Source organism: Oreochromis aureus, linkage group 16 (assembly GCF_013358895.1).
Source record: "Oreochromis aureus strain Israel breed Guangdong linkage group 16, ZZ_aureus, whole genome shotgun sequence".
Classification (NCBI taxonomy): Eukaryota; Metazoa; Chordata; class Actinopteri; order Cichliformes; family Cichlidae; genus Oreochromis; species Oreochromis aureus.
In genome coordinates, this window is record NC_052957.1 from 7,062,001 (window position 1) to 7,084,225 (window position 22,225).

Genomic DNA, 22,225 nt, shown 5'->3' on the forward strand with positions numbered 1-22,225 from the left:
TTACTGGAGATTTCTCAGGTTTCTGAAATCTAATATCATAAGTAGAGTTATACAAATAAACTCCACTAGTCTCTGAGGTTCTCAGTCATCCAGCTCATGGTAGTCTTAGTCGAGTTGAACTAAGTCCTTGAGTTGAAAGAAACTGGACTATTTTTTAGGTTTTTGAAGATATTTCACCTCCCCTCCAAAGGACTGCTGCTTCTTCTGATTCTTGGAGTCATCTTGGACAGACAGAGGTTCTTCAACGCTCTGCAATTAGAAACATCCTGTCTCAGAAGCTAAAAGCAGTTCATGTATTTATTATTTGTAGGCCATGACTACTGTAATTATATTTCAGGACTTCCTGCCTCTGATTCAGGCTCCATGCTTTCTTGTAGTAAACTAAGTCTGCATACATGTTGCAAACCTTGGAACAGCTGAGTCTGCACCAACTGAGACTTGAGGTCAAAGACAAACATGATCCACTTTAGTCTGCATACAAACAACACACATGGAGTGAAGGATGCCGTCCTCTACTTGCTTCATAGTCTTTGTTTCCTGGATCACAGACTACCTGACACAAACTGACACAGTTTGTCAGGTTGGGTAGCTGTGTTTTGGGACATTAAGGAGCAGCATGGGGGCTCCACAGTGGAGTGTCCAGGCTCCATTCCTTTTCATTACTCATTACTTTCACAGGACTCAGATTTGTATGTATTTGTCTGCTGTATATCAGCAGACAAATGCAACTCTGAGTGCTGGCACATCTAGAAATACTCAGATGCCATTGTGGCGTGTATCAGGAATGGATAGGAATGTCAATATAGGGCTCTTGTAAAAGACTTCAGTGACTGGAATTACAAAAACTTCCTCATGTTGAACACCTCTAAGACGAAGGAAATGATCGCAGATTTCCGAAGAGTCAGGCCTTCTCTCCAGCCTGCGAAAGTTTGTGGAGTGGACATAGTAACAAAATATAAATATCTAGACTTACATCGAGATAACAGACAAACTGTTTTTCTTAAGAAAACTTGGCATCTGCAGTAAAATGTTGCCAATGTTCTAACAGTCTGTGATGGCAAGTGTGCTGTTCCCAAACAACTCTGATCACCCTCTTTTTAACATCTTTATGAAACTGGAATGGTACTGGAAGACTTCTCTCTCTTTGTTGTAAAACAGTGATGCAGAAAATCATTCACCCCCACAGCCATCAGGCTTTTCGATTCTCATACAAATAGCTGATTAGGTATGTCAAATATATGAATTTCCCGCTGGGATCAGTAGAATTATTCTTATTCTTCATTACCTTGAATCAGCAGATGTGAAGTCCTCATGATATCCAAGCTGAGGGATTATGTAAAAAACAAAACTTCAACCCCTGTACGCTTGTTACAGAGAGAAACTATCCATAGAGGCGAAAGCTGTTCTTTAGCAGGTCATAAATATGTTTATTTCTGCTGTAAAGTTGGATATTTTAACATGGGAGTCTGTGGAAGCCGGCCTCTACAGGACATTTAGGCCTTTTACCCTGACTTCCCTTTTTCAGTTCCAGCTGTTGATGTTTCGTCACACTGGTGCACAAGAAGTGATAACTTTTCCCACCTGACAAATTTTGTTATCCTCTTCATACTCCCCCCTCTCCTACATATGTATACTTGAAGTGTTGTAGTTACTTTTAATTTTTAACTGAACATTATTTTAGACACACAAGAGAAATGTCTAAGGTAAGATAAGATAAGATAACATAAAATAACAAAAGATAACCAGACTTTACAGGAGGTTGCTTCCAATGATAACTTTTAAATATGAGCTTTAAAGATGATTTTGAGCATCCTGCATGCCACAGGTAGCCGCTGAATCAAATTTAGCAGCTTTATAGCTCCTGAAAACTGCTACCGGATATCGTAAAGAACTTGATGTTTCCCTCAATTATTGGACACCAAAACAGAGCTCAAAGGAGACTGAATGTCACACTTACATTAATCACCTGACCAGAAACACAACACTTTTATTTAAACCTGACTTTAAAAAAAAAAAAAGTGAATTTCTGACATTGATCCATAAATGCCCGTTCAGATCACTTTACCGTTAATGAGGATAAAACCATTACCATAACCATACCTTATCAGTGGACAGGTAACAGATGGCCAGCATGCTGGTAAAAATCTAATCATTAAACAGACACGAGGGCAAACTGTACACAAGACTCAGTGTGTTTATGGAAGTCCTGAAGGCATAGTAATACAATAATTAGTTAAGGGATCAACAGTCAAGTTGAAAGATGGCATCGATGGTACCTGGTTATAAGAGTACTGATCCAGTAGCAGCATTACATTTAAAGGTTTACTATCAAATATAAAACTCAGAGGATTTAAATGAATACCAATCTTTCTTTTATGTGTAAAAAACAAACAAACATCAGACATGACTGAAATATTGTATTCTTAAATTTCTAAAATTAAACGGTGAATAATGCATTTAATATTAAAACAATATAATTACACTAACTCCAAGGTAAATAATTTTTCAAAATGTATTTATGGTATTCATTTATTTCTGAAAAAATAGTCATCAAATTTATGTTTTTATGTAAATTTATTTACATAAATAAAAAAGTACTTGTGCTCGTTTTGATTTCAGGTTAATTTTTACTAGATTAAAAGAATTGTTTTTATACATAATTTCTTTTATCACATTGAACTACACACGATTCCAGTTAGTTAAGCTATTTGTTATATGTTTGTTGTGTTTATCCTAATTTTTACCAGCTGACACCTCAAACTTCCCCATCTCTGGGAAAAATAAAGTATACCATGTCTTGAATTTAGCTGAGTCTTAACTGAACTTTGCAAGTGTCTGAGGGTCTAATTATTCGTACCAACCACCTCGGGCAGATAAGAAGAACCACTTGAGGCACCTCCTCAACCCTGTCCGGGTAAACACGAGTGAACATGATAGCTAAGCTAATGCAACCCTGCTGTTTTCTTCACCTCTGCTTGGGGCATAATGAGGGTCAGATATGCCAAGTGTTACCTGAGCTCTTCTGCTTTCTCTATGTTGGATTAGACGTTAAGAAACTGGATAGACGTATGGTCAAAAAGCAGCATATGCTGAAAGTTGGCTAATCTTCTCAAGCTGTTTGGATGACGGAGGATACGGAGACGATGTGTTATTATTGTGGTCATCCAATCAATAAGGTATTGTTATGACACCTCAATTTAATCAGAGTAAAACCAACATGTGCTGCAGTCTGAAATCCTCTCCAACATCAGTGTGATTGATGCAGGCCTGTGTTGAGATGTGGTGATTGGATGTTCGGTGTTACAAGCACTCTCAGTCCTGCACTCTTTTAAATGAATTCAAAGAAAGTAATCAGATTTGGGTAAGTGTCTGAGCTGAAGTAGTACTTCCTGCCGGAGTTGGTCTTGAGTGCAGTCGTAGGATTTTCCCTGACTTCAGCTCTGAGGTGGTGCAGCTGGGGTTTATGGTTCAAATCTTTTTTATTTTTAGTCAGTACTTGCAGGCGATGTAATAAAACTGTGTTATGCACATTAAAATACTAAATTAATGGAAGACGCAGTAACCTTTCTCATGTGTTTCAGTGATATAGCTGTAATACTAGTGGGTATTTTTGCTGTTTTTACTTTGTCGTGGTCCAGGGAAGTGGGGTCTGGTGGATGCCTGTGCTGCAGCCACTGCACCTCCCTCACCTCATTTACTCAGGCTTATTGTTTACATTTACCTGCCCACTCCCTACTTTTGGAAGATTCTGGCCTGCCATCAACTCTTAACTGGAAAATGGTTACAAGTAAAGGTTTCGACCTACCTCTTTGTGTCCAAGCTTATGCCTGAGACGGAGGATCCCAGCTCCTTACTGCTTGCCAGGTTAGAAAGTTTAGCTATCTTGCAAAGACGTTCCATTGAAATGCTTCTCCAAAAAGTTGTCTCCTAGATTAATTGGTATTTATGAAATTGAAAAAGTGCTTTCGTACTCAAGTCATTCCAGTTTCCACGAAGTTTCCAGACAAATGCTCAACTGAAGTTCTTACCTCCTCCAAATACTTCACACCTATAAAATAAACCTTTTAAATAGAGCTGACTGCTGTGGTCTGGGTCGTGACTCCAAGTCTAGAACTTGTTACTCGTTATGACTTCAAATGAGTTAAACTTTTTTAGTCTTACTTATCAATTTTCTTAAGTTAATTTTTACCCCTTAGCCTTAAAAGGCTGATGGGGTGCTGCAGTCACTCAGTCGGGGGGGCGAGATGAACACCCAAGCTTGTGAATGTGATAACTCCAGAATGAAGTTACATAAATTGATACCATTTATCTACTAAAGGTGTATCTTGATCTTGATTTATTCCGCGTGTAGTTTGTTCTATGTATTCTTCATCAGATCACATCCTTTAAACATCTGTGAGCCGTGCAGGTATACTGTAAATCTGTAGATAGTGAACCTGATAGTGAAAATACAGAGTGTAATAATTAACATTTAATTCATGGCATTGTCAACCAAGATCAAGATATTTAACCTGAAAACCGTCTAAACCATTTATGAACTCTCTTTATGTCTGATTAACTTGACAGTGTTCAGCAGTAATTCTTATGCCAGAGGCAGCATCGTGCTGGGAGCTTAGACCTAACAGCTGTGGTGGAACCGTTTTAACAGGCAGAACATCATCTGCATCCATGAAATGATTAATTGGGAGATTACAAAACCACCACCAGCAGCTGTTTTACAAGCGTTTAACTTCCCTGGCAACCAAAACGGGGCTGGAAAAACATATTCCATGCTCGTTCTCGCTATTAATGGCATCAGCTGCATGACATGAAAGCAGAGTGAATATAAAACACATTTAAAATGGATGTTTATGGGATGCTTCTTCATAATTATAATTATAAAATAAATGTGTGAAGGACCGGTTAATAAAAATGGGGCGTTAAGCAGTGTGGTTTATTAGCTGTTACAGTCTTTTATTTAGTTATTTATTTAGTTATTTTCCAGGCATGACCATATTTACGCTGGCCCAGTAGATTGGTTAGCATATTAAATACGTTTGGCTAGCAGAACTTTAGAGTTTATTACAGCCAAATGCTGAATTAGACAAAATGAAAACTTTTCTTCTTTTTCTTTCCTTGGTGCCTTCTTTCCTTTTTTCTTCCTCTATCCTTCTTTCCTTTCTTTCTTTCATCTCTCCTTTCCCTTTCTTTCTTTGTTCTCTTGCCCATCTTTCCATTTTCTTTCTTCCTCTTTTCATTTCTTCCTTGAATATTTCCTTGCTCCCTTCTTTTTTCCATTTTTCATTCCTTCTTTCCTTTCATCTTTTCTTCTGTCCTTTCTTTGCATTCCTCCTTTCCTCTTTCCTTCAGCCCAACTTTACTCACTCCTTGCCTTTATATTGTTCCTTCCCATCTTTTTCTCCCTCCTTGCATCCCACTTTCTTCTTCTTTTTATTTTCCTTTTTACTTCCTTCCTAACTTTCCTCTCCTTTTTTCCTGTTCTTTTCCTTCTTTCTTCTTTTTCTTCCGTCCTTTTTCCTATCCTGTTTTTCCTTCATCTCTTGTATATTTCCTCTCTCTTTTGTTTTTTTTCCACTGTTCCTTCCTCATTTTCTTCCCCCTTTCCCTTTTTTTTCTTCTTACCTCCTTTCAGCATTTTCCTTTTTCCTCCCTTCCTTTCATTCCTCCATCCATTCCTTCTAGCTTCTTTCTTCCCTTTTTTTCCTGTCCTCTTTTTCCTTGCCTCCTTTTCTTTTCCATATATTCTTATGTTCTTTCCTTCTTTGTCCCTAACACACACTGTTGTATTTATATATTTACATGTGCATATTTTTTATTAGGGTGGCAAACACGACTCTCTGGTGCCTGGCTGAGTAAATGTGCTCTGAGGTGATTAGCTCCATTATGAATAACACTCCTCTGTGACTGATTTCAGTGTTGCAGGTGGTTTAATAACGCAGGATCTCCTGTTAGCTGTCAGATTGATTCTCTTGCAGGCTTTGCGGCTTTCCTCTTGTGGCTGATTGAGGAAGGATTGTTGTGTTTGTGCCTGACAGACTCATAACTGCCGTCAGATCTTTGCAGTGTGAGCTGCTTTTCATGGATAACATTTAATGAATTCAGCGCTGTGCAGAAAGAGCCTTAATTGACCTTTTGTCATAACTATTTGCAATCACTGTTCTTGGTTTAATTTAACCTTCTACCTCTCAGAAGGATGTTTGCTGTGAAGGAAACACAATTTAGTCCACAAAATCTTGACTAATGTTTGCATATTTGCAATTAAGGATGTTTTTTAATGGCTCATATCTACCTGGCACTATCTGAGCTGGCCTGCGGGTTAAACTCACCCATCTGGCATCTCAGAATCTCATTATTATGCAGCTAATAAGCCCAAATTTCCAATCTACAAAAACCCTCTTTATTCTCTCTGTGGGAGGAAATCATCCACTGTGCTTCTGTCTGATAGTCTCTGGGTTCAAGGGAAATTTGTTCTCAGCGTCGCAGGCTTTGATGATGTTTGCCTTCATCACAGGTTGCTTAGGCTTATTATCCACAGGACCGACTTCATCCAGCGTCTGAGGAGAAATCTAACCAGATCAATGAGACAGCTGCAGGATTATTTTCTCACTTCAGTCTCATCTTCTTTTGCTTCAGCAGTGGTTTGTGGTTAGATTGAAGTCACTCTAATATAAAGTAACTAAACGTGCAGTTTTTCATGCGACGTGTGTTTGAAACATACTAAATGGTTAAAATTGTGGCTGTTTAATTAAATATCAAGTTTTATACTTGAATCTTTTGGTTAAAAATATCTCCTTCTATCACCAGTCCCTTCAAATAAAGGAAACGGAACTAGTGCCATAAACTGGGTGGAGTTTAGAAGGCAGAATATTCCAACAGAAGGCGAGCTTTAATAGGATACTAAATAATCCAAAATCAGCAAAGCCCAACAGATAAAATAGGAAAAGCAAGAAAAAGAATAAGGAACAACAAGGGAATCAAGGAGGAAAAGCAAGAGGAAACAAGAACAATGGAAAATATGGAGGAAAAACAAGGAATAATAAGGAGCTAAACAATAGAAACAAAAGAAGAAAAGCAAAAGAAAACACAGAAGAAACACGGAAGGAAAACATGGAGATCAAGCAAGTAAAATAAGAAGGAAAAGAAAGTAAAACCAAGGAGGAAGACACAGAGGAAAGGGAAAATTTGGAGGCAAAGCAAAGGAAAAAGAGGAAACAGACAGAAAACAGGAGGAAAAGAAAGATCTGTTTTCTGATAATTCACTGGGTCAAAATCATTTCCTTCATATACAATATGAAAATATAAGTCATATATAAGCTCCTCCATTGATGTTCACACATTCTGTTTAATAATAGAAAAATATAAGCGGTGTGTTTGGCTATTGTGAGTGCTTGGAGAAGTAATCAGTGTTTTTCAGGGGTTCATATCACACCCCAAACAGCTCCTGAAAGTGAAATCAGTTGCATAATCAAACAAGTGAATAAGCTCATTCGTTAACTTTTACCCTCATCAAGCAGATCTGAATAATTTCACTCCACACTCATCTTCTCCTTCATTAGCACTCTTCAGTTGGGTAATTGTATAGATTTGACATAAGCTTTAAATCAGTAAGCAATCAGGACCGTCGTCACCGGTGAGATCCAGTCATCAATCAGGTGTTTATCAACAAATACTGGTGAAAGACTTCACTTCTCTCGATTATTCAGCTCTTGTCTTTGAGCTGTTTCCAATCATGGAAATGAAGGGTGCCGACGATGTGGCGATGCCCTCTATTTGAGAAAGCCCCCCCCACCCCGAGTGAGTTATGGGAGAAATTTTGTGTTTATAAGTGGATCACTGAGCATCCGTGTGCAGGTTTATGCAGCCAGTGTGGCGCTTCTGGGATTTCTAAAAGAGTCAAATCAGCTGCAAAAGTTTTAAAATGAGTTTCAGAGTTTCTCTCCGTGCTGAATATTCATCTGATTATCAGGCGGACTCAGGTGTGACCCAGTCCTGATACTCTCACCTGATTCACTGGGATGTTGTAGTGGTTTGTTTTGCTCTGAAATTGCGTCTAAAATCTAAAACAACAAGTCTAACACCCACAAGACTATTGTAAAAGATTTGTTTTTAATAATTAACTAATTTGGTTAATTATTAACGTCTATTCAATTCATGTTGAGTTACTGTTCAGGCCTTCCCTCCCTGCCGCCAAGTATTGTTGGCAATTGTTTGATAACAGGGTTACTGATAAAGTTACGGGCTACAGCATGACGTCGCCTACTGGATTTTGAAGCCAGAAGTGACCATATAAGAAGATAGATTAGTAAGCCGCGTTTTTGTGCTGGGGGGTGCAGCTATCTGTACTGTTATGAAGCCTCTTGGTGTAGCTAATCAGTAAACTTGGGATCATTCAGTTATCTGAACTGTAAAATTTTGTAAAACTTTACTCTTTTATTCAGTAAAACCTGAAATCAGCAATATTTTTTAAAGGGCCACAAATAAATCAATAAATTCAAGTCAATTCAGTTCAGTTTTATTTATATAGACCCAAATCAGAACGACAGACGACTCAAGGTGCTTTATCATTGTAAGGTTAAGACCCTACAATGATACAGAGAAAACGCCAACAATCAGACGACTCCCTTTGAGCAAGCACTTGGTGACAGCAGGGAGGAAAAACTCCCTTTAACAGGAAGAAACCTCCTGTAGAAACAGACTCAGGGAGGGGCAGCTATCTCCTGGAACTTATTATAAATCCATCCATCCATCCATCCATCCATCCTCATCCGCTTTATCCGAAGTCGGGTCGCGGGGGCAGCAGCCTAAGCAGAGAAGCCCAGACCTCCCTCTCCCCAGCCACCTCCTCCAGCTCATCCGGGGAACACCAACATGTTCCCAGGCCAGCCGAGAGATATAATCTCTCCAGCGCCCTGGGTCTGCCCCTGGGCCTCCCTCCCGTGGGACATGCCCGAACACCTCACCCAGGAGGCGCCCAGGGGGCATCCTTGTCAGATGCCCGAACCACCTCAACTGGCTCCTTTCGATGTGGAGGAGCAGCGGCTCTACTCTGAGCCCCTCCCGGATGGCCGAACTTCTCACCCTATCTCTAAGGGAGAGGCCAGCCACCCTTCGGAGGAAGCTCATTTCTGCCGCTTGTACCCGCGATCTCGTTCTTTCGGTCACTACCCACAGCTCGTGGCCATAGGTGAGGGTCGGGACGTAGATCGACCGGTAAATTGAGAGCTTCGCTTACACTCAGCTCCCTCTTCACCACGACGGACCCGGTGCAGCGTCCGCATCACTGCAGCCGCAGCACCAATCCGCCTGTCGATCTCGGCTCCCTTCTCCCATCACTCGCGAACAAGACCCCGAGATACTTGAACTCCTCCACTTGGGGCAGGAACTCATCCCCGACCCGGAGTGGGCACTCCACCCTTTTCCGGCTGAGAACCATGGCCTCAGATTTGGAGGTGCTGATCCTCATTCCCGCTGCTTCACACTCGGCTGCGAACTGTTCCAGTGCGAGCTGGAGGCCCCCACCGATGAAGCCATCAGAACCACATCATCCGCAAAAAGCAGAGATGAGATTCTGAGGCCACCAAGTGAAAGCCCTCCGCCACTTGGCTGCGCCTAGAAATCCTGTCCATAAAAATTATGAACAGAATCGGTGACAAAGGGCAGCCCTGGCGGAGCCCATCACCCACCGGAAACAAGTCCGACTTATTGCCGGCAATGCGAACCAAACTCTTGCAACGGTTGTATAGGGATCGAATGGCCCGTAACAGTGGGCCAGACACCCCATACTCCCGCAACACCTCCCACAGGACACCCCGAGGGACACGGTCGAATGCCTTCTCCAAGTCCACAAAACACATGTAGACTGGTTGGGCAAACTCCCATGCACCCTCAAGTATCCTCGAGAGGATAAAGAGCTGGTCCAGTGTTCCGCGACCAGGACGAAAACCGCATTGTTCCTCCTGTATCCGAGGTTCGACTAACGGACGAACTCTCCTTTCCAGCACCCTGGCATAGACTTTCCCAGGGAGGCTGAGGAGTGTGATCCCCTGTAGTTGGAACACACCTCCGGTCTCCCTTCTTAAAGATGGGGGGGACCACCACCCCGGTCTGCCAGTCCAGGGTACTGCCCTGATCTCCACGCAACATTGTAGAGGCGTGTCAACCAGGACAGCCCTACAACGTCCAGAGCCTTCAGGAACTCGGGCGGACCTCATCAACACCAGGGGCTCTGCCACCGAGGAGTTGTTTAACTGCCTCAGTGACCTCGACCCCAGAAATTGGCGGGTCATTCCCTCATCCCCAGACTCTGCTTCCTCCTCGGAAGACGTGTCAGTGGGATTAAGGAGGTCCTCAAGTATTCCTTCCACCGCCTGACAATTTTCTCAGTCGACGCCAGCAGCGCACCGCCAGCACTATACACAGTGCAGGTAGAGAGCACCGCTCCCCTCCTGAGACGCCTGACGGTTTGCCAGAATCTCTTCGAGGCAGTCCGAAAGTCTTTTTCCATGGCCTCCGAACTCCTCCCACACCCGAAGTTTTTGCTTCAGCCACTGCCTGAGCCGCATTCCGCTTGGCCTGTCGATACCTGTCAGCTGCCTCTGGAGTCCCACAGGCTAACCAAGCCCGATAGGGACTCCTTCTTCAGCCTGGTGGCTCCCTTCACCTCTGGTGTCCACCATTTGGTTCGGGATTACCACCACGGCAGGCACCAACCACCTTGCGGCCGCAGCTCAATGCAGCAGCCGGCAATGGAGACGCTGAACATGGTCCATTCGGACTCAATGTCCCCAGTCTCCCTCGGAATGTTGTTGAAGCTCTGCCGGAGGTGTGCGTTGAAGATCTCGCGGACTGGGGCCTCTGCTAGACGTTCCCAGCACACCCTCACCACGCGTTTAGGTGCACCGGGTCTGTCCAGTCCCCTCCCCGCCACCTGATCCAACTCACCACCAGGTGGTGATCAGTTGACAGCTCAGCCCCTCTCTTTACCCGAGTGTCCAGAACATATGGTCGCAGGTCTGGTGATACGATTACAAAATCGATCATCGACCTGCGGCCTAGAGCATCCTGGTGCCACGTGCACTTATGGACACTCTTATGTTCGAACAAGGTGTTCGTTATGGCCAAACTGTGATTTGCACAGAAGTCCAATAACAAAACACCACTCGGGTTCAGATCAGGAGGCCGTTCCTCCCAATCACGCCTCCAGGTCTCGCTGTCGTTACCCACGTGAGCATTGAAGTCTCCCAGTAGGACAACAGAGTCTCCAGGTGGGGCACCTTCCAGCACCCCCAGGGACTCTAAGAAGGCTGGGTACTCTGAACTGCCACTCGGCGCATAAGCGCAGATGACAGTCAGGACCCGTTCCCTGACCCTAAGGCGCAGGGAACAAACCCTCTCATCCACCGGGAAAAACCCCAACATACCGGCAGCAAGCCGGGGGGATATTAGAATACCCACCCCAGCCCCCGCCGCCTCACCAGGGGCAACTCCAGACTGAGACAGAGTCCAGCCCTCTCCAGGAGACTAGTTCCAGAGCCCAAGCCATGCGTGAGGTGAGCCCGACTATATCTAGCCGGTACTTCTCAACCTCACGCACTAATTCAGGCTCCTTCCCCACCAGAGAGGTGACATTCCATGTCCCTATTGCCAGTCTTGGCAGCCGGGGATCGGTCCGCCAGGGCCTCCGCTCCTGGCCGCCGCCCGACACACATTGCACCCGACCCCTATGGCGCCTCCTGCGGGTGGTGGTGGGCCTGCGGGAGGATGGGCCCATGTCTCCTCTTCGGGCTGTGCCCGGCCGGGCCCCATGGACTAAGGCCCGGCCACCAGGCGCCGCCCTCGGGCACCCTCCCGGGCCTGGCTCCAGGGCGGGGCCCCTGTAACCCTATCCCGGCAGGGTAAACTGTTCCCTCGATGTTCTTTTCATACGGGTCTTCTGAATCGCTCTTTGTCTGGTCCCTCACCCAGGACCAATTTGCCATGGGAGACCCTACCAGGGGGCAAAAGCCCCCAGACAACATAGCCCCTGGGATCCCTGTGACACACAAACCCCTCCACCACGATAAGGTAGCGATTCACGGAGAGGCTTATTATAAATCAATAAACAAATTATTCTCTTGTAGACTAATGCAGCCAAGAGTCTTTTTACAGGCGCCCCCTGCTGGTCAGTTAAAAAAAATGCCGGTTTAAGACATGTTTTGATGCATGTTCAATCATGCAGTTAAGGAAATCCCCAAAAGCTCATTCTGTTCATCTTATTCACCGGGGCTAGTTTAATGACACACTCCTAAAGGGATTTGTGTTTCCTCCCATGGACCTTTCATTTGTTAGGCAAGTGTGTAAACAACAGTATTTCCTGTATGAGTTACACATCCAAGGTCTGAAAGGTGAAAATTTTCCATGTAAATGAAGCAGCGGGAAGTCGGTCTGATTTCTTTCTCTCTTTTTTTTTTTTTAGCTCTTATTGAAAGTGTAAATCATGCTTATGCCAGGCAGAGACTCAGCTCGCCCCCTTTCCTCCTGCTGTGAGCTGCACAGAGGAACTGGGAAGCTCAATCAAACGCACTCCAATTACAGCAAAAAGACAGACAATTAATTGTTCCAATAATCTCCTTTAATTGTCTGCTAATTAGCAGGCAGTTATATTTTGCCTGTGGCAGAGAGACAGTGAGTGTGTGTGTGGGGGTGTTTAATGTCAACAAGTTCGGGAACATCACTGATGAGAGCATCAGCTGAGATTGGAATTTTTGAGGAAGGTGCATTCAGCGTGAAGAGAGTGACATTAAAACAATAAAGATTTATCAATGACATGAAGGAAGGCACATGCAATCACATGTTCAGCTGCATCCTAACTCCTCTGCAGGGACATTACTGATCTGTGCTGACTCAGGGGCATATTATCAGGTGAACGCCTCGGCTGTGATCAGCAAGCCGATGTGATAGGCAGATCTACGGGGGGAAAAACACCTTTAAAGAAAGAGAGATACGGCCACTTCACGATCTGCTGCCAGGATTCGATGATATGTCCAATCGGTAACCCGCTGCATCGTTACTCTAGGTGACATTCTTAATGCAACATTTTGGAAATATGAACTTTGTAGGTTTTAAAGTACAAAAAATTTTTGCCTCCATGCATCATCCCTCCAGGTTTTACTGAAATTGAATCAGTGGAGTGTGTGATATCTATAGTGCCTTCATTTGAACAGTTAGGATCATTTATAAGGCCGGTGGGATAAAGGATGGCAGGTCTTCATCAATTTAAGTGTAGGAAAGTGGCATTTTTTTTAAAGCTATGATGTCCCACCGTTAGTGGAGCAGGACTGGAAGGACCCACTGGGGATGCATATTATGAGAAATGTGTGCAGTTATCCCAGTTAGAGCTGAAATAGTCAATCCTCAACAGTATTGGTAATATTCAGACAAAAAAACCCCCCAAAACATCTGCTAGGTTTGGTTATAAAGTGCCAAAAGAAACAAGCAATTAGAAGCCAGACTGACAATCCTGGAGATTTGAACCTGAGGCTTTGGGAGCCCCACAGGGTTCGTGGCCCCGGGCAGTTCCTGGCTTTTCCCAGCAGGAGAACCGGCACTGCAAGTCTCCAACATGAACACACTTGGAGTGCATCCACATCCAGCTGCTTAGATTTATAAATGTGTATGGTTTTATCTGCTTTAACCGTTAGTCCTGAATAAAATTGCACTTTTCATCCAAAACAAATGTCAGATTGGTGGAAATCGACAATTTATGGCTGGGATGGGCAACATTTTTCCTCCGAGTTTCAGACTGACTTTTAAAAGGAATGGGTCTCACACTGGACATAAAAATAACACAAAGTGCGGAAAAATGTTAAAATCCATGACTGCTGATAGACAGGACTCCCTGCTTTACAATAAGCCTGGCTCCTTGTGTCATCTCAGGTTCTAGTCTCAGACCTGAGATACAGCCGTGGACTTTAACCGTATCTGTCAATGTCAAGTTAAATTCTTTATCAGCGCTGTGAAATCATACTGTCTTTCAGCTAAAGGAGAAACAGGAGAAGCTAAATAAATGAAACCAAATAGAAGCCTTGTTGTTTATTCAACTGTTTCACTGTAAAAGTACACAGTGGCGTCTCTGATCTTCTCTGTGCTGCCTACAGTTAGTTAGATGGTGTTGTTTTTTAAAAATTTGACAACACAGGGAGGTGGGTGCTGCAAATATGAGTTTTTCAGTTTTCCATTAGAGAGTTGTTTTAATATCTAAAAATAAAAATATGTCAGGATTCAACATTAAATCCTTCAGCCTTTAATGACAGTTCCTCCCCTCTGCAGACTTTTGAAATGCCAGAGCTCAAAAATGCATCATCCTCCCACACTAGGAGGATCTGGAGATTTGCAGCACATAAGACTTCATTTTTTTTTGCAGTAGACTGTCAACAATTGTAACTCCTTTTTTGTTCACTGACTTTTGAAAATCATCTTCAAAAAAATATTCAACCTGAAAATCTCTGATCATCTTGCAAACTATTTCCATCCTTGTGCTTTTGTCATTCCCTTTCATCTTCTCATGATCTGTTTAGTGCCAGTGCTCCTATTGATGGTCTAGCTGGATTTAGCAAGAACTTTGGTTTGATTCTGGACTTGACCTCAATAAAAAGTCAAAACCAGAGATCATACTCAAATCAAACCCAAGGATCAAACCAAGAGACCACAGGGACCAAGAACAAACCTATGGACTGCAGGGACCAAACACATAGCTTAAAACCAGAGACTAAACCCAGAAGCCACAGGGACCAAATTCAGAAACTAAATCTGCAGAACAAAACTAGGGATCAAACCCATAGACCACAGAGCTCGAACTCAGGGACCAAACCCAAGGATCAAACACAGAGACCACAGGAATCAAACTTAGAGACCAAATCTATGGACCACAGGGACATAAACACATGGCTCAATACCAGAGACTAAACCCAGAAATCACAAGGATCAAACCCAGGGATCAAACCCAAGGACCAAACCCAGAGACCAAAGCTAGAGATAAAACCTAGTGACCAAACCCAGAGACCACATGGACCAAAACTAGGGACCAAATTCAGAGACTAAATCTGCGGAACAAAACTAGGGATCAAACCCAGAAATCCCAGAGCCCAAACCCTCAGGGACAGAGGGTTGGAAACCCTCACTTTTGACTTCAGCTTTCTAGTACAACACCTCCATTACTGTTATGACCTCATCAACCCATTAATCGATTAGATGCTCTTAGGTTCTCAAGTTCCAGCTCCAACCAGATTAATCCACCATTTTTCATGAGAATACCATAAAATCAGACTTGAATTCTACCTCCCTTCACACTTGACTGCAAACCTTTGTCTCAGTGCGCTCTGAAGGTGAAGATGACAGTGTTGTCACTTATTAAATAAATTGCTTTGGCCAGCTGACCAAAGGGTTTTTGGAATAGGGAGAAGGTCATAAAGAGAATATATTTCCAGATATTTTTAATAAAAAGACACTTTAAATTACCTGAGAGGGTCTAATTATCTACCAAAGCATCAAGGAGAAATGACTCACAGCAACATGAATCTCTAAAGTTGTTTTTATCTGTGTCCGTCACCTCTACCTGCTCATTTATTTTGGTATTCCACCAGTGTTCCTTTCTTGTGACTTGTCTTCATCTCACTTTCTTCCTCTTTGTACTTTCACTCAGATGAACCCTCTGTCTTTACTGTCTTCACAAACCTTGATTTGAATTCCTCTTTGAAAGTGATCAGAACTGGAGTTATTACCGGTGACATCTCTTGGTATTGATTCAGACCCGTCACGGTACAACTGGCCTTAATGAACAATACCATACATGTGAGTGTTTTCTTTCTTTTGCCTCTTTTTATCTTAAACCATTAAAAGAATTTAACTTGGTTGCTGATACTGTCTGTAGCTTGTTTTCTTCAAACTTCATGATTGTTCTGAGAAGAATCCCTGCAGACCACATAGTGTTTGGCTGACGACAAACATGATACAGAGTGCTGCTTTCCACTCACATTTCTTCATCACCTCTTGTTTGCGTTGTTTAAAAGCCTGCCCACAAACAAACCTGTTTTTTATGAGGCCAGTGACCCTGCTAGGCAACAGCATGCGTGGCTCTGGGGTTGATCCTTCCTAACAGAGAGCAAACTCCAAGTCACATCAGCAGGCAGGTGGACCAGCCTCAGGTCCTGCAGCGAAGCTGTGTTTGTACGTGGCGAGACCCGACATGAGGCTGCAGGGCGTTATGAAAAATTAGTGTCTGTGTCTGGAAAATAAGACACATGCATCTGATGGGGACAGCAAAAAATGCACTGTTTATCAAAGGCGGACATCTGGATTCTTTATTTTGAAGCCTTAACGTTGTTTTGTTAGAAGGTAGAAGTGACCATATTTGGATATATTTGATCAGCAAGCTGCATTTTTAAAAACACAGGATAAAATCGCCAACAGCAGACACAACTGAAAAGTTCAGTTCAGTCATTCAGCTTAGCAGGGATCTGACTACAGCTCCCTGTCAGTTATTTTTAAAAACTCTGTCCTTCTTACAGCTGTTACGAAGAGAAACACATCCAAAGAAGGTAAAGTTTCATACCAGGTTGAAGGTAAATATATATGTGGACATTTTATGTCTATGAATGAGCCTCGTAGAGCATCAGTTATAGGCACTTCCATGTTAGCATGCAGACAGATGACCACTGCTTAACGCCTTGACAAACATGGTGGTCGTGGCCTCAGAACTGGTTCAGTGACCAGTGATCAGTGATCAACCACTGGTTGCAAGGGAAAAGTAAGGAGCTGCTGTGAGTGGTTGATGGCTAAATGATCCCCTGGTCAGCACCTGTCACTAGGGAAAAATGTGCATTCCCGTAGCATTGGTCGCTAACATATTACTGCGGTCATAGTTTGAATGGAAGTAACAACCTCTGTCCAGCCGTTCTCTGCGCTGCAGTGAAACTGAAGTGTGTGCCCCAAACGGAAACATGTGACGCAAATATTTCTGGTTAGTGTTGATTATTTTGTTCTGTTAATTGTGGTAATTATAATAATATGGGCATGATTTTCAGAAGTTCAGAATAGATATTAAAATGGAAACATCATGATTTGAAAGGAGCTGACTCACCCATCAGGGCCTCTATAAGCTGGTTGCGATAACCAATTTGGTGATTTTGAAATTAAAATGTACTTTTCTGAGTTCACAATGCAATTTTAGTTACTGTTGTTTAAAAAGTAAAGTTTTTGTGAAGTAAAATGTCTTTTCAGACTACTTTTAGTTTGTAGTTTTAGTTCATTAAACCTTGGCGTCTGTAGGACTGACTGACATTGCCATACATTGAGGCTAGGCTATAAAAACAACAAACAACATATATTCACTTTCACTTTTTTGGCTTGTGAATGTGACAGATAAGTTAATGCAGCTTTTTAAAAATAACAAGACACATACTTCAGGCGCTCATGTTTTTAGTCTAAGATAAGATGGGATATAAAACAGAGGCACTTCAGCCTAAAAAGCCCATTAAAATGCATTTCAGACTGCCAGAATCCCCAAATTTCTGTCAGGTTTTCTGAGGAAATGCCCTTGATGTCTTTATTTTAAACTATTGGCGTCTCTTTATAAAGTCTGTAGCATCACTGGCAAACCTTAAGACAGGCTGCAAGGGATCAAAGCTCACTGACACTTGAGATTAGCATTAAACTGAACCTGAACCTTTATAAACAAACACTAATGAGTGCACTTAGTCTGCATGTAAGAAACACAGAGACTGATTTTTCTCTGTTTTTTATTTGCTTTTCATCTCTTAATAATATCAGGATATCAGCGTCTTTGGACATGGTGTTATACATGAATGTGTTTATGTTTGTGCTTCTCAGCAGGAAGCATTTGTCTCACATCAGATAATTTTGTGAATGCTGAAAGGCTGTTTGGTCGCAGCTTAATCCCCATTAAAAACACTGCAGGGAAACGGATAAACAGCAGAAGAGAGACCGAGGCTGTGTTTGTCCTTTCAGAGAGTTCAGTGCATGACTCAGACATGAATGACGAGGTGTGAGTAATGGCAGTGGTGTATTCACATAATTCACTTAAATGTGCTCTCTGTATGTTTTTACATTTATTAAGTTTCATTTTATTCCTGACGTGTGAATGGATTGTAACTTAAAATAAGAAACCTTCCATGAGGTCTGTGGATTGATTTCTGCGTGAAAATGGAGGTCGATCCATTAAGATCCAAAGGATGTGAAGCAAGTGTTAGCTAGCCAGCTAACACTTGCTTTAGAAATGGAGTCAAATAATACTGTGTTAATGTAAACTACCAGCTCGCAAGATAAAGACAAACTAACACTGATGCTGGTTCAGATAATATTTTACTACCGAGAAGGTTGGTGAACAAATTAAATGACCATTTATGTTCGCTACATTCATGGTGACATCATCCTGAACAATAGGTGTCACCGCTCAGACCTCCACATCAGCGCTGGTATAGCGGGAGAAAAAGTCAAAACTGGAAGCAGACAGAAGAAGTGGGGGGGGTTTGCTTGTTTTTTATTATATATAATATAATATGAAATATTTAGATAAGTTTACTGTTAAAAAAAAAAGTTTCCCTAATAAATATAATTTTTAGTTTTAAGCAATTTTTTGACAGATTGCTAAAAAAATATATAAAAATAAATTGTTTAATCAATCTACATAACTAATAATTAAAGTTGTCCTCTAAAATAAATTGACACAAATGCACTAATATGTATAATTCAATTTTAATTATTAATGTAACTGCGATGCATAGATAAAATATCAGCTAAATTTTTTCGGTTTTGATTGGTGTTATGCTGTGAATAAAGTATGATTTTATGAGAAGTAGAAATGGTTCTGTTTTTAATTATGTCCCAGCTCTTTTGGAATTGGGATTGCATTTCGAGAGTAACGGTGAAATGCTTTTTTGAGAATAAAGGTGAAAAACTGTTATGAATAAAGTCAAAATATCAAGAACATAGCTATTTAAAGAATAAAGGTGGTGTTTTAGCTCGTCACCCCTCCTTTGAGTAAGTTTGATTAAACATATTTTCTTTTTAACAAACATGTACCATATTGAATGTTTTATCTTGTTTCCTGTCTTTTTAAAATTATTATCTGAGGTTGACAGACACAAGAGCGTTTTAAAAAAGTCATGACTTCTCTTATATTTATTCTTTTTGTATTTTTCTTTAGTTCTCATTGTTGGATCCTTGATGGTATGCTGGCTTCCCAACCAGATTCGCCGTCTTATGATGGCTGCTATGCCCAAGTCCAACTGGACCATTACTTACTTCCGAAGCTACGTCATCCTCCACCCCGTGGCCGACACCTTCTTCTACCTCAGCTCTGTCCTCAACCCTTTCCTCTACAACCTCTCCTCCCGGCAGTTCAGGGACGTATTCATGCAGGTTCTGCGGTGTCACCTTACCATCGTGCATAAAAATAAGTCCACCGTGCAGTTCAGGGCTGTCCCCAAGCAATCCCAGCGCCCCCTGCTGCTGAAGTCACTGCGTCGAAATAGGTCAAGTCGCACCACTGTCGCCAAAGAGGAAACGCCTGCCTCCTTTACGACATTTCAGTCGCAAGATGACTCGGGACTGGGCACGGATACTCAGACGTCCATCATAGGGACTGAAGAGCAAATCTTGGAGCTCAAGAATAGAAATGTACCATCAGAGTCAGAAATATAGCCTGTTGTGCGATGTGTCAATGGGAGAAACGGCTTTATCCACGGATGCAGTTCATTGTGTACACAATAAACATAGCACAGGGTGTCTCCAAAGGACATTTACCTCCAGTGATATTGTTAAAATATAATACATAATCTTAAATACCCCAGAGCTTCAGTTAAAATTAAAGGTACAGACTGGAGGGTTTAAGCACTGTAATCTGTGCTCTGCATTCCAGATAGGAGATTTTTTTTTTAATATATTTTGGCCCATAGATGAAACTGAAGGTCACATTATAAGATAACCTTTATTAGTCCCACACGTATGATCACCAACCTTCAAGAAGAGCAAATAACAATGGCTTTTAACATTGATTAACCCTACTGTTAGCTATGGCAGGCAATGATGTCAGCGCAAGGTCACATCCAACTATTAATCTGAAATAGTATTTAGGGTATTTAGCTTTAGCACAGTAGCTGCAAGCTGCTTTGCAAACCACAACAAGCCTAGCTCTGCTTTTTAATCCCTTGTATGGTTCAACTGATGTCGCATCTGGGTCTTAATACTGCTGTATCCATGTCAGGCTTTCCTTTTATGTTCAAGAAGGGCAGGAGGTCCCAAAGCAAGGAGTATTCAAAGTTTCTAATGGAGTTAATATTAACTTGCCAACACCTCACAGTCTCTGGCTAATCTGGAATAGCTGGACCTTGGTGTAACGCTTGATGGGCCCAGCTATGAAGCCTGAAAAGCGAAGTCGACACAAAAACCTGCATTCTTTTCAATGGCCAGCAGGGGGCGACTATAATATTTTGCTGACTTTATGACCTAGTTTTTGGTGATACTGAGTAAAACATTAAGTGCATTTTATAAATAATAATCATTATTAGCGTCAGAAAAGAGGATAAAAGGATTTTACAAACCAAAGGGTGACGTCCATTGTTTTTATACCAAAGGTGTAAGTTATTTAGTCAATCAATGTTTAAGATGAGTGAAAGGCCAGCAGCTGAATTAAATATAAAGCACTTAGAGGTGAATTCTGCTGCAGTGTTGAATCAGAACATTTGTGTGAATTTTTTTTAGATTTTTTTTTTTTTTTTTTAACTTGGTTCTACTAACTCTAGACTGTTTCTACATTTATATTTAATGGTGAACTCTAACAGTAGACTAACACATTCAGTGTTAGTCTACTGTTAGAGTTCCTAACCTCACTGATGCTTAGACCTGACGGGGAGTCAGTTTAGATCTGGAGTAATTTGGCAAAATGCAGTAACTGAGTTCACGACCCAGCTCGATTACAGAGAGAGAGTTCACACTCTGAGTTAAGTTGGGAAATCTTGGTTTTTGTGCCGTAAACGTGAGAAACTGTGAAAGTTAATTGTGCTGACTCAGGATTAAATCTGGCTCCTAATTATTTCATTTGTTTACTCTGCAATGTGTTGGTATGTACATATCTTAGATACATTCTTATGTTGGAATAAATGTAAATATGCAACTAATCTTTGAACTTGAACAATTCAATTCATTGTGACAAATAAATGAACGTGACTTTAGACTAAAGTGTTCCTAACTGAACTAAGAAACCTTTACATGGTACTTTTAGCATCTTAAAACTGTCTTTTACACAAGAACATCATCCCAATACTGTTTCCTTTTTCAGTGTCAAAAACACAAATATCCAAGTGCTATTACTCAGTTAAATAAATTATACTACCCAACTCACGTCTGTCAACTGGACTGATTTCATCATCACTTTGGGCATTAAGTCTCTGTCTCAGGGCTGGAGAAGAACCCACAGGAGCAGTTTTGCAGGTGTTGCTCCTTTTCTGGGGTCATCTCGTTGCCTCTCGAGTGCACCTGTTGTCACTTTGATTTGCACCAAAGCAGGTGAAATGAATTCAGAAATGTTCATTGACATATACAGCCTTTTCACTTAAAGGTTAGATTCAGCTCACTACAGAAGAACATAAATACATAGTTAAATTCTTATCATTTGTGTCTCACGTGTCTCAAATATGCAAAAGAAACAGAATATTTCCATTTAACAAACTATAACAACATTCTGCTTTCTTTGTAGCCTGTTGTGTTACCTGCCACCATCACATGCTTCGCCCCAGGTGTCTGCAGAGGTATATGTGCTGATGTGTAAGCCTTCCTTGATCTGTATTCTTGTCTGTTCTCGTGCACCCATCAGTCATCATACTGCTCCATTACAGTCTAAATGGCTATTTTATCAAGGACATTTATGAAGTTGGCTTGTGTGTATCCTAAAATTTCTTTTCTAAATTTATCTAGTCATCTATGGAGCTACCTGCCCGACTCCTGAGATGAATGTCCAGCCATGTCTGACTTTATCCCAAGGAGAACAGCCTCATCTCAGCTCTAATACCTCTGTGATGATTTTATATGCACTATAACAAAAACATTGATTAACTTAAAGTATATGTTTCTGTCTGTGGATCCCTGTATGTACACAGTTGACAACATTTCAGTAAAGTCAGTGAGTAGAGTCAGTGCAGCGTCTATTTAATTACATTTTTTATTGTTTAAC

General features: G+C 41.8%; 1 protein-coding gene across 3 annotated transcripts in view; it reads left to right on the forward strand.

The window, feature by feature from the left end:
• The window catches only part of gpr39 (G protein-coupled receptor 39), a 63,602-nt gene that overhangs the window by 17,762 nt on the left and 23,615 nt on the right, over nucleotides 1-22,225 (forward strand). Inside the window, exons 2-3 of one of the 3 annotated variants that reach the window (XM_039600339.1) lie at nucleotides 21,752-21,803; nucleotides 21,970-22,187. The exons of 1 other annotated variant lie outside the window; for it this stretch is intronic. In XM_039600339.1, the coding sequence (XP_039456273.1) occupies nucleotides 21,752-21,803; nucleotides 21,970-22,000 (83 nt within the window). In that variant the 3' untranslated portion in view covers nucleotides 22,001-22,187. Of the gene's footprint in view, nucleotides 1-19,201; nucleotides 21,393-21,751; nucleotides 21,804-21,969; nucleotides 22,188-22,225 lie in introns of those variants that run through there. One more of the 3 variants, XM_031726082.2, reaches the window with a different exon arrangement.